A 13389-nucleotide genomic window follows, 5' to 3' on the forward strand; every position below is an offset into this window, starting at 1 on the left:
CAAAAACTGTTTCAGTTCAGAAATATTCTTAGGATGTCTGGTGTGAACTGCTCTCTTGAGGTCATGCCACAGCATCTCAATCAGGTTGAGGTCAGAACTGACTGGGCCACTCCAGAGGGTGTATTTTCTTGTGTTGAAGCCATTCTGCTGTTGATTTACTTCTGTGTTTTGGGTCGTTGTCCTGTTGCATCACCTAACTTCTGTTGTGCTGCAATTGGCACCGCAGATAGCCTTACATTCTCCTGCAAAATGTCTTGATAAACCTTGGGAATTCATTTTTGCGTCGATGATAGCAAGCTGTCCAGGCCCTGAGGCAGCAAAGCAGCCCCAAACCATGATGCTCCCTCCACCATACTTTAAAGTTGGGATGAGGTTTTGATGTTGGTGTGCTGTGCCTTTTTTCTCTCCACACATAGTGTTGTGTGTTCCTTCCAAACAACTCAACTGTAGTTTCATCTGTCCACAGAATATCTTGCCAGTAGCTCTGTGGAACATCCAGATGCTCTTTTGCAAACTTCAGACGTGCAGCAATGGTTTTTTTCTTCTTCTGTGGTGTTTTCTTCTTCTGTGGTGTCCTCCCATGAACACCATTCTTGTTTAGTGTTTTAATGTATCGTAGACTCGTCAACAGAGATGTTAGCATGTTCCAGAGATTTCTGTAAGTCTTTAGCTGACACACTAGGATTCTTCTTAACCTCGTTAAAATTCAATTCAATCTAGAATCGGCTTCCTATTTTGCAACAAAGCATCCTTCACATATGCTGCCAAACATACCCTCGTAAAACTGACTATCCTACCGATCCTCGACTTCGGCGAGGTCATTTACAAAATAGCCTCCAACACTCTACTCAGCAAATTGGATGTAGTCTATCACAGTGCCATCTGTTTTGTCATTAAAGCCCCATATACTACCCACCACTGCGACCTGTATGCTCTCGTTGGCTGGCCCTCACTTCATATTTGTCGCCAAACCCACTGGCTCCAGATTATCTATAAGTCTTTGCTAGGTAAAGCCCCGCCTTATCTCAGCTCACTGATCACCATAGCAGCACCCACCCATAGCACGCGCTCCAACGGGTATATCTCTCTGGTCACCATAGCAGCACCCACCCATAGCACGCGCTCCAACAGGTATATCTCACTGGTCACCATAGCAGCACCCACCCATACCACGCGCTCCAACAGGTATATCTCACTGGTCACCATAGCAGCACCCACCCATAGCACGCGCTCCAGCAAGTATATCTCACTGGTCACCCCCAAAGCCAGTTCTTCCTTTGGCCGCCCTTCCTTACAGTTCTCTGCTGCCAATGACTGGAACGAATAGCAAAAATCACTGACGCTGGAGTCTTATATCTCCCTCACTAACTTTAAGCATCAGCTGTCAGAGTAGCTTACAGATCATTGCACCTGTACACAGCCCATCTGTAAATAGCCCACCCAACTACCTCATCCCCATGCTGTTATTAATTATTTTGCTCCTTTGCACCCCAGTATCTCTACTTGCACATTCATCTTCTGCACATCTATCACTCCAGAGTTTAAATGCTAAATTGTAATTATTTTGCCACTACGGCCCATTTATTGCCTTACCTCCTAATCTTACTATATTTGCACACACTGTATATATATTTTTCTACTGTGTTATTGACTGTATGTTTTGTTTATTCCATGTGTAACTCTGTGTTGTTTTTTGTTGCACTGCTTTGCTTTATCTTGGCCAGGTCGCAGTTGTAAATGAGAACTTGTTCTCAACTAGCCTACCTGGTTAAATAAAGGTGAAATTTAAAATGTAAAATAAACAAACAAACATAACTGATTCAACTTGTCAACTAATCATCAGGACCTCAATAAGTTCAATCAGGTTTGTTTGTCCGAGGCTACAACAACTATGTGTGTTGTTGGTGGTACTGGAGGACTGGAGTTGGGCTGTTGGGGGTACTGGAGGACTGGAGTTGGGCTGTTTGGGGTACTGGAGGACTGGAGTTGGGCTGTTGGGAGGACTGGAGGACTGGAGTTGGGTTGTTGGGGGTACTGGAGGACTGGAGTTGGGCTGTTGGGAGGACTGGAGGACTGGAGTTGGGCTGTTGGGGGTACTGGAGGACTGGAGTTGGGCTGTTGGGGGTACTGGAGTTGGGCTGTTGGGAGGACTGGAGTTGGGAACCACCGCTGTAGGTCTATGGCTGCATTAGTGTTGCATGCCATTATCAGCTGCAAAACGGGTTCACATGACTCACATCCTGAGATTGACAATCAAAAACTAATTGGAGAGTTTAAGACTGAACAAAAAGGTCATGTTCATTTGAGATACAACATAGAAACAGGCACATTAAACAAATACGTTTATTGCAGGATTAGTTTAAACACTTCACTTCCAAGAATCAACACTATTTCATATAATTTCACAGTGTACAAGTAAGCTAACTCATACAGTATGTTAGACGTCTTAGTAACAAGTAAGATATTTTATCACTAAAGTATAATTTCAGGTGAATATATATATATATATTACAGCCCAGAGATAGATCTATTGGAGGAACAGACTTCTATTCCAGCCCAGTAATAGATCTACTGGGGGAACAGACTTCTATTCCAGCCCAGTAATAGATCTACTGGGGGGACAGACTTCTATTCCAGCCCAGTAATAGATCTACTGGAGGAACAGACTTCTATTCCAGCCCAGAGATAGATCTATTGGAGGAACAGACTTCTATTCCAGCCCAGTAATAGATCTACTGGGTGAAGAGACTTCTATTCCAGCCCAGTAATAGATCTACTGGAGGAACAGACTTCTATTCCAGCCCAGAGATAGATCTATTGGAGGAACAGACTTCTATTCCAGCCCAGAGATAGATCTATTGGAGGAACAGACTTCTATTCCAGCCCAGAGATAGATCTATTGGAGGAACAGACTTCTATTCCAGCCCAGAGATAGATCTATTGGAGGAACAGACTTCTATTCCAGCCCAGTAATAGATCTACTGGGGGAACAGACTTCTATTCCAGCCCAGTAATAGATCTATTGGAGGAACAGACTTCTATTCCAGCCCAGTAATAGATCTACTGGGGGAACAGACTTCTATTCCAGCCCAGAGATAGATCTATTGGAGGAACAGACTTCTATTCCAGCCCAGTAATAGATCTACTGGGGGAACAGACTTCTATTCCAGCCCAGTAATAGATCTATTGGAGGAACAGACTTCTATTCCAGCCCAGTAATAGATCTACTGGGGGAACAGACTTCTATTCCAGCCCAGAGATAGATCTATTGGAGGAACAGACTTCTATTCCAGCCCAGTAATAGATCTACTGGGGGAACAGACTTCTATTCCAGCCCAGAGATAGATCTATTGGAGGAACAGACTTCTATTCCAGCCCAGTAATAGATCTACTGGGGGAACAGACTTCTATTCCAGCCCAGAAATAGATCTACTAGGGGGACAGACTTCTATTCCAGCCCAGCAATAGATCTACTGGGTGAAGAGACTTCTATTCCAGCCCAGAAATAGATCTACTGGAGGAGCAGACTTCTATTCCAGCCCAGCAATATATCTACTGGAGGAGCAGACTTCTATTCCAGCCCAGCAATAGATCTACTGGGTGAAGAGACTTCTATTCCAGCCCAGAAATAGATCTACTGGGGGAACAGACTTCTATTCCAGCACATTAATAGATCTACTGGAGGAACAGACTTCTATTCCAGCCCAGAAATAGATCTACTAGGGGGACAGACTTCTATTCCAGCCCAGAGATAGATCTACTGGGGAGAGCAGACTTCTATTCCAGCCCAGAAATAGATCTACTGGAGGAACAGACTTCTATTCCAGCCCAGAAATAGATCTACTAGGGGGACAGACTTCTATTCCAGCCCAGAGATAGATCTACTGGAGGAACAGACTTCTATTCCAGCCCAGTAATAGATATACTGGAAGAACATACTTCTATTCCAGCCCAGAAATAGATCTACTAGGGGGACAGACTTCTATTCCAGCCCAGTAATAGATCTACTGGAGGAACAGACTTCTATTCCAGCCCAGAAATAGATCTACTGGAGGAACGGACTTCTATTCCAGCCCAGTAATATATCTACTGGGGGAACAGACTTCTATTCCAGCCCAGAAATAGATCTACTGGGGGAACATACTTCTATTCCAGCCCAGAAATAGATCTACTGGAGGAACGGACTTCTATTCCAGGCCAAAAATAGATCTACTGGGGGAACAGACTTCTATTCCAGCCCAGAAATAGATCTACTGGAGGAACAGACTTCTATTCCAGCCCAGTAATAGATCTACTGGGGGAACAGACTTCTATTCCAGCCCAGTAATAGATCTACTGGTGGAGCAGACTTGTATTCCAGCCCAGCAATAGATCTATTGGGAGGACAGACTTATTTTCCAGCCCAGTAATAGATCTACTGGGGGAACAGACTTCTATTCCAGCCCAGTAGTAGATCTACTAGGGGGGACAGACTTCTATTCCAGCCCAGAGATAGATCTACTGGGGGGACAGACTTCTATTCCAGCCCAGTAATATATCTACTGGAGGAACGGACTTCTATTCCAGCCCAGAAATAGATCTACTGGGGGAACAGACTTCTATTCCAGCCCAGAAATAGATCTACAGGAGGAACAGACTTCTATTCCAGCCCAGTAATAGATCTACTGGGGGAACAGACTTCTATTCCAGCCCAGTAATATATCTACTGGTGGAGCAGACTTCTATTCCAGCCCAGTAATAGATCTACTGGGGGAACAGACTTCTATTCCAGCCCAGTAATAGATCTACTAGAGGAACAGACTTCTATTCCAGCCCAGAGATAGATCTACTGGGGGGACAGACTTCTATTCCAGCCCAGTAATAGATCTATTGGGGGAACATACTTCTATTCCAGCCCAGAAATAGATCTACTAGGGGGACAGACTTCTATTCCAGCCCAGAGATAGATCTACTGGAGGAACAGACTTCTATTCCAGCCCAGAAATAGATCTACTGGGGGAACAGACTTCTATTCCAGCCCAGAAATAGATCTACAGGAGGAACAGACTTCTATTCCAGCCCAGTAATAGATCTACTGGGGGAACAGACTTCTATTCCAGCCCAGTAATATATCTACTGGTGGAGCAGACTTCTATTCCAGCCCAGTAATAGATCTACTGGGGGAACAGACTTCTATTCCAGCCCAGTAATAGATCTACTAGAGGAACAGACTTCTATTCCAGCCCAGAGATAGATCTACTGGGGGGACAGACTTCTATTCCAGCCCAGTAATAGATCTATTGGGGGAACATACTTCTATTCCAGCCCAGAAATAGATCTACTAGGGGGACAGACTTCTATTCCAGCCCAGAGATAGATCTACTGGAGGAACAGACTTCTATTCCAGCCCAGAAATAGATCTACTGGAGGAACAGACTTCTATTCCAGCCCAGTAACAGATCTACTGGAGGAACAGACTTCTATTCCAGCCCAGAGATAGATCTACTGGAGGAACATACTTCTATTCCAGCCCAGTAATAGATCTACTGGAGGAACAGACTTCTATTCCAGCCCAGAAATAGATCTACTGGAGGAACAGACTTCTATTCCAGCCCAGTAACAGATCTACTGGAGGAACAGACTTCTATTCCAGCCCAGTAATAGATCTACTGGAGGAACAGACTTCTATTCCAGCCCAGAAATAGATCTACTGGAGGAACAGACTTCTATTCCAGCCCAGAAATAGATCTACTAGGGGGACAGACTTCTATTCCAGCCCAGAGATAGATCTACTGGAGGAACAGACTTCTATTCCAGCCCAGAGATAGAACACTTGATTATTAACTCATTAGGTTTTATCAGTTGAATCATGTGTATTATTAGTGCTGGGTTGGAACAGAACCCTGCACACCCAACAGGGTTACCCGGCTCCAATTATAATAGGTTTATACATCGTGTGACTTTTAAACTGTATTTTTGTTTTTGTTTACAACATTTGCTAACACACCTATAATCCATGGTATACAAGGATGTGCCATTTATTAGGACCTCTTCATCTGTAAACAGGGTTTAACGGCTCTTTGTATCCGAGGACAGAAAACATCACAAAAAAAACCCGTCTGTATTATTGTGTTTTCACTTAGTTGAATAGGGTCTCCCACTGCCACCCTTTTTTATGTGTCTTTAGAAAAAATGAAACAATGAGCAATCTTCCCGTAGTTTCCAGTCAGTGGTAGCAAAACAACTCCATGTGGACCATTTGGAGGACTTCCACCAGACAGAGAGAGTCGGGTCTTCCAACATGGCGCCTGGAATGGTTGCTAGGTGATTTGTGATGCAACTGCAAGTCCTCTATACCAGTATACCATAAACAGTGTTTTTTTATGGATATGCTGCAAACTACACCAGGGAAACGTTATGTTAACACCAGGGAAACGCTATGTTAACACCAGGGAAACATTAGGTTAACACTAGGGAAACATTAGGTTAATGTTAGGGACTCATTAGATTAACATTAGATAAACATTAGGTTAACACCAGGGAAACATTAGGTTAACACCAGGGAAACGTTAGGTTAACACCAGGGACTCATTAGGTTAACACCAGGGAAACATTAGGTTAACATCAGGGAAACATTAGGTTAACACCAGGGACTCATTAGGTTAACACCAGGGAAACATTAGGTTAACACCAGGGAAACGTTAGGTTAACACCAGGGAAACATTAGGTTAACACCAGGGAAACATTAGGTTAATGTTAGGGACTCATTAGGTTAACACCAGGGACTCATTAGGTTAACACCAGGGGAACATTAGGTTAATGCCAGGGACTCATTAGGTTAACACCAGGGAAACATTAGGTTAACACCAGGGAAACATTAGGTTAATGTTAGGGACTCATTAGGTTAACACCAGGGACTCAATAGGTTAACACCAGGGAAACATTAGGTTAACACCAGGGAAACGTTAGGTTAACACCAGGGAAACATTAGGTTAACACCAGGGAAACATTAGGCTAATGTTAGGGACTCATTAGGTTAACACCAGGGACTCATTAGGTTAACACCAGGGAAACGTTAGGTTAACGCCAGGGACTCATTAGGTTAACACCAGGGAAACATTAGGTTAACACCAGGGAAACATTAGGTTAATGTTAGGGACTCATTAGGTTAACACCAGGGAAACATTAGGTTAATGTTAGGGACTCATTAGGTTAACACCAGGGAAACATTATGTTAACACCAGGGACTCATTAGGTTAACACCAGGGAAACATTAGGTTAACACCAGGGACTCATTAGGTTAACACCAGGGAAACATTAGGTTAACACCAGGGACTCATTAGGTTAACACCAGGGAAACATTAGGTTAACACCAGTGAAACATTAGGTTAACACCAGGGAAACATTAGATTAACACCAGGGAAACATTAGGTTAACACCAGGGAAACATTAGGTTAATGTTAGGGACTCATTAGGTTAACACCAGGGAAACATTAGTTTAATGTTAGGGACTCATTAGGTTAACACCAGGGAAACATTAGGTTAACGTTAGGGACTCATTAGGTTAACACCAGGGAAACATTAGGTTAACACCAGGGAAACATTATGTTAACACCAGGGACTCATTAGGTTAACACCAGGGAAACATTAGGTTAACACCAGGGACTCATTAGGTTAACACCAGGGAAACATTAGGTTAATGTTAGGGACTCATTAGGTTAACACCAGTGAAACATTAGGTTAACACCAGGGACTCATTAGGTTAACACCAGGGAAACATTAGGTTAACACCAGGGACTCATTAGGTTAACACCAGGGAAACATTAGGTTAATGTTAGGGACTCATTAGGTTAACACCAGTGAAACATTAGGTTAACACCAGGGACTCATTAGGTTAACACCAGGGAAACATTATGTTAACACCAGGGACTCATTAGGTTAACACCAGGGAAACATTAGGTTAACACCAGGGAAACATTATGTTAACACCAGGGAAACATTATGTTAACACCAGGGAAACATTAGGTTAACACCAGGGAAACATTAGGTTAACACCAGGGACTCATTAGGTTAACACCAGGGAAACATTAGGTTAACACCAGGGAAACATTAGGTTAACACCAGGGAAACATTATGTTAACACCAGGGAAACATTAGGTTAACACCAGGGAAACATTATGTTAACACCAGGGACTCATTAGGTTAACACCAGGGAAACATTATGTTAACACCAGGGACTCATTAGGTTAACACCAGGGAAACATTAGGTTAATGTTAGATTAACACCAGGGAAACATTAGGTTAATGTTAGGTTAACACCAGGGAAACATTAGGTTAACAACAGGGAAACATTAGGTTAACACCAGGGACTCATTAGGTTAACACCAGGGAAACATTAGGTTAATGTTAGGTTAACACCAGGGAAACATTAGGTTAATGTTAGGTTAACAACAGGGAAACATTAGGTTAACACCAGGGAAACATTAGGTTAATGTTAGGTTAACACCAGGGAAACATTAGGTTAATGTTAGGTTAACACCAGGGAAACATTAGGTTAACAACAGGGAAACATTAGGTTAACATTTCAAACTGATATGCTGGAAGCTACACCTGGGAAACAGTAGGTTAATGTTAGATTAACATTAGGCTAACATTAGATTCACATTATGTTTACATTAGATACTCATTGGGTTAACATTAGATACTCATTAGGCTAACATTAGATTAACATTATGTTAACATTAGATCAACATTAGGGACTCATTAGGTTAACATGAGATCAACATTAGGTTAACATTAGACTAACATTAGGGACTCATTAGGTTAACATTAGATTAACATTAGGGACTCATGAGGTTAACATTAGATTAACATTAGGTTAACATTATATTAACATTAGGGACTCATTAGATTAACATTAGGTTAACATTAGGGACTCATTAGGTTAACGTTTCAAACTGCAAGGCATAACACCAGCCTTAAGATGGTCTCCTCCTCTTGTCCTCTCTCTACTAATCACCATTTTGTTATCGATGCCACATTTCCACTCTCCTCCCCTTCTCTTTTCTCTCTACTCTCCATCCCTCTCTCTCTCTCCCTCTCCCTCGATCTCCATCCCTCTCTCTCTCCCTCTCCCTTCTTCGATCCCTCTCTCTCCTAGGTGGTGAGGGATCAGATATCTCACTGTATGGACTACAGGGCTGTCTTTACAGTACTGTGTTTATGTCATTGACATCTCTCTCCTTCTCTCTCCCTTCTTCGATCCCTCTACCTCCCAGGTGGTGAGGGATCAGATATCTCACTGTACGGTGAAGCTGCGTCAGACGACAGGCCTGATGGAGTATTGTCTAGAGGTCATCAAAGAGAACGACCCCAGCGGATTCCTACAGGTCAGTAGGGAACGACCCCAGCGGATTCCTACAGGTCAGTAGGGAACGACCCCAGAGGATTCCTACAGGTCAGTAGGGAACGACCCCAGAGGATTCCTACAGGTCAGTAGAGAACGACCCCAGAGGGTTCCTACAGGTCAGTAGAGAACGACCCCAGAGGGTTCCTACAGGTCAGTAGAGGGCAGTGATGAGGATTCCTACAGGTCAATAGAGAACAACCCCAGAGGATTCCTACAGGTCAATAGAGAACGACCCCAGAGGGTTCCTACAGGTCAATAGAGAACGACCCCAGAGGGTTCCTACAGGTCAATAGAGAACGACCCCAGCGGATTCCTACAGGTCAATAGAGAGCAGTGATGAGGATTCCTACAGGTCAATAGAGAACGACCCCAGAGGATTCCTACAGGTCAGTAGAGGTCAGTGATGAGGATTCCTACAGGTCAGTAGAGAATGACCACAGCAGATTCCTACAGGTCAATAGAGAACGACCCCAGAGGATTCCTACAGTCAGTAGAGGGCAGTAGAGGGCAGTGTGCCAAAGCTGGGTGAATTTGATCGTCAGAACTGGTTTAAATCTGGTTGTAATTGAGTCCTTGTGTGCAACCAGTTCTTGGTGTCTGTGTCACCTGCCGCCACTCACAGCTACAGCTGGTGTGCATACGGTACTTTCTGGAACCCAGGCCTTTGGCTACATCGGAGTTACTGAAGGTATTATATGCTCATTTGTAGTTACAAGATCGTAGCATTTTTTTTTTTCAATGTCACATCGTGTGGTGTCAAATCAGCCTCTACAGTCCACTGAGACGAGAGGGCGGAGGGTGATGCTGCGAGAGGGCGGAGGGTGATGCTGCGAGAGCGCGGAGGGTGATGCTGCGAGAGCGCGCAGGGTGATGCTGCGAGAGCGCAGAGGGTGATGCTGCGAGAGCGCGGAGGGTGATGCTGCGAGAGCGCGCAGGGTGATGCTGCGAGAGCGCAGAGGGTGATGCTGCGAGAGCGCGGAGGGTGATGCTGCGAGAGCGCGGAGGGTGATGCTGCGAGAGGGCGGAGGGTGATGCTGCGAGAGCGCGCCGGGTGATGCTGCGAGAGCGCGCAGGGTGATGCTGCGACAGCGCGGAGTGTGATGCTACGAGAGCGCGGAGGGTGATGCTGCGAGAGCGCGGAGGGTGATGCTGCGAGAGCGCGGAGGGTGATGCTGCGAGAGCGCGGAGGGTGATGCTGCGAGAGCGCGGAGGGTGATGGTGCGAGAGCGCGGAGGGATGATGGTGCGAGAGCGAAGACCAGTCGAGAGCACAGACATTTGTTAGAGAAAGCAGAAGATGTGTGTCCCGGCGAGCGGACAAGACAAACCTGAGAGCTTACAGGTAAAGACTTTGAGCGAGTAAAACAGAATTGCCACAGATCCAAAAAAAATAAAAATGTCTGAATCAAAAAATATAGAACCGTAAGCCAAGGAACATGGTTGAAATGTGTAGAACATTCACATGAAAGCAAGAAAATCTACACCAATAATAGTCACTTTGTCAAGTTTTCATTCTTGGGGTCTCTCCCGAGTGGCGCACTGACATGTGACTAGTTTGTTTTTTTAGAAATATATTTAACACTTCAACTTAGTTTATCCACTGATCACCGCAACATTTGAGTTAACTTGCTCATATCAAGAAACACAAACAATACCATTTGTGGAAAAGTAAAAAGAGCGATTCGTGGGCTTGTTTAAAAAAAATAATATATATATTTAATGATCGAACAGTGAAACTAAAATGTATTGGTAGCTAGCTGGTGAGGATTTCATTTAAATTTGGTGAACAAGCTGAAGCTGGCCCTCCCAAGTCGTTCGGTTTGGTGCTAACTGCTCATACCGACGGGCACAGGCTAGCTGAACAGACGGCTCGGTAGAGCGTCTGTGTGACGGCACGCACTCAAGAAGGCTCAACTGATCACCCGACGTGTTCTACGTCGAGACTCATGATTATCCACTAGATAACACAGCCACAAAGTCTACATGAGCTGTATCGTAAAACTTCATGCAAACAAAAAATAGGTTCCAAAAGGGTTCTACATGGAACCCAACATAGGTTCCAAAAGGGTTCTACATGGAACCCAACATAGGTTCCAAAAGGGTTCTACATGGAACCCAAAATAGGTTCCAAAAGGGTTCTACATGGAACACAAAATAGGTTCCAAAAGGGTTCTACATGAAACCCAAAATAGGTTCCAAAAGGGTTCTACATGGAACCCAAAATAGGTTCCAAAAGGGTTCTACATGGAACACAAAATAGGTTCCAAAAGGGTTCTACATGGAACACAAAATATGTTCCAAAAGGGTTCTACATGGAACACAAAATAGGTTCCAAAAGGGTTCTACATGGAACACAAAATAGGTTCCAAAAGGGTTCTACATGGAACACAAAATAGGTTCCAAAAGGGTTCTACATGGAACACAAAATAGGTTCCAAAAGGGTTCTACATGAAACACAAAATAGGTTCCAAAAGGGTTCTACATGGAACCCAAAATAGGTTCCAAAAGGGTTCTACATGGAACCCAAAATAGGTTCCAAAAGGGTTCTTTGGCTCTCCCCGTTGGATAACCTTTTTTTGTTCCCAGATAGAACCATTTTTGGGTTCCAGATAGAACCCTTTTCAGTTCCATGTAGAACACTCTGTGGAAAGGGTTCTACATGGAACCCAAAATAGGTTCTACCTGGAACCAAAAATGGCACCTTTTTTTTCTACGAGTGTAGGATTAGGCATGCAGTTAGCGGTTAGCAGTGCGGCTAAGGTTGGGCTTTAAAAACTAATTTTAATAAGATAAATTGTAGAAATAGGTGTGGTTTAGCCATAATAATTATGGCTTTGTGGCTGTGTTAACGAGTGACTGCTAGAATTTTCACCTGTAATAAAATGATAGTAAAAAGATTTCTGTTGCTAGAGCAAGATGTCTTTGTGACAAGAGGAGAAATCCATGTGGGGATGCGATGTATTTGGGGGGGGCAGTAAGTATCGCTGCAATTTTTTTTTTAAATAGTCTCTGCTCTCAAATTAATATTTTGCACGCAACACTAGCGATGATGTTCTGCTCTCTGAAAGTCAAAAGCAACTCAAGTAATTTGCGCCCACCTCCCCCCTAACCGCTGCCTGTGCGCTCCCGGCACTAACAATAACATCTGCTAACCATGTGTATGTGACCAATAACATCTGCTAAACATGTGTATGTGACCAATAACATCTGCTAACCATGTGTATGTGACCAATAACATCTGCTAACCATGTGACCAATAACATCTGCTAACCATGTGTATGTGACCAATAACATCTGCTAACCATGTGACCAATAACATCTGCTAACCATGTGACCAATAACATCTGCTAACCATGTGACCAATAACATCTGCTAACCATGTGATCAATAACATCTGCTAACCATGTGACCAATAACATCTGCTAACCATGTGACCAATAACATCTGCTATTGTATGTGACCAATACAATGACATTTTGATTTGATTTGACTCGTCCTCCGCTCACGGGCCTAACCATCTTCTCTCAGTATTTGCTTTGACCAATGACGCTTCATCTTGCCTTCTCAATGGACTTTAGAGTCGACGCCATATAACATCGGCTTTTAGAAAATAACTGAGGAGAAGGGGACACTTTTTTTTGTTTGTTTAGAAGTGTCTGAGATTAAATCCTCTGTGACACTATCAGCGTCCCATATTGCCCCCTGTTCCCCACATAGTGCGCTATTTTTGACCTAACTCTAACTTTACTTCTAACCCTATGGGCCCCTAGTGCACTAATGTAGGGAATAGGGTGCAATTTGGTACGCACATTTGACCATGTGTGACCCTCTATGCAACCCTGTCCCCCCAGATCTCAGACGCCCTGATCAGGAGGGTGCACATGACGGAGGGTCAGTGGGGGAAGGGAACCCTGACCCCCAGGATGACCAGTGACTTTGACTTGACCCTGGACAGCGGACCCCTGTTACAGACCATCCACCAACTGGACTTCATACAGATGA

General features: G+C 44.0%; 1 protein-coding gene across 2 annotated transcripts in view; it reads left to right on the plus strand.

Annotated features, from left to right (window-relative positions):
* LOC139374390 (tripartite motif containing 9) overlaps positions 1-13389 on the plus strand; it is a 92620-nt gene that overhangs the window by 58200 nt on the left and 21031 nt on the right. For both annotated transcript variants that reach the window (XM_071115437.1, XM_071115438.1), the window contains 2 exons: positions 9258-9368; positions 13239-13389. The exon at positions 13239-13389 is cut by the window's right edge and continues 3 nt beyond it. In XM_071115437.1, coding sequence (XP_070971538.1) covers positions 9258-9368; positions 13239-13389 — 262 coding nt within the window. The remainder of the gene's footprint in view (positions 1-9257; positions 9369-13238) is intronic.

The sequence above is a fragment of the Oncorhynchus clarkii genome, chromosome 19 (genome assembly GCF_045791955.1).
Source record: "Oncorhynchus clarkii lewisi isolate Uvic-CL-2024 chromosome 19, UVic_Ocla_1.0, whole genome shotgun sequence".
Lineage (NCBI taxonomy): Eukaryota > Metazoa > Chordata > Actinopteri > Salmoniformes > Salmonidae > Oncorhynchus > Oncorhynchus clarkii.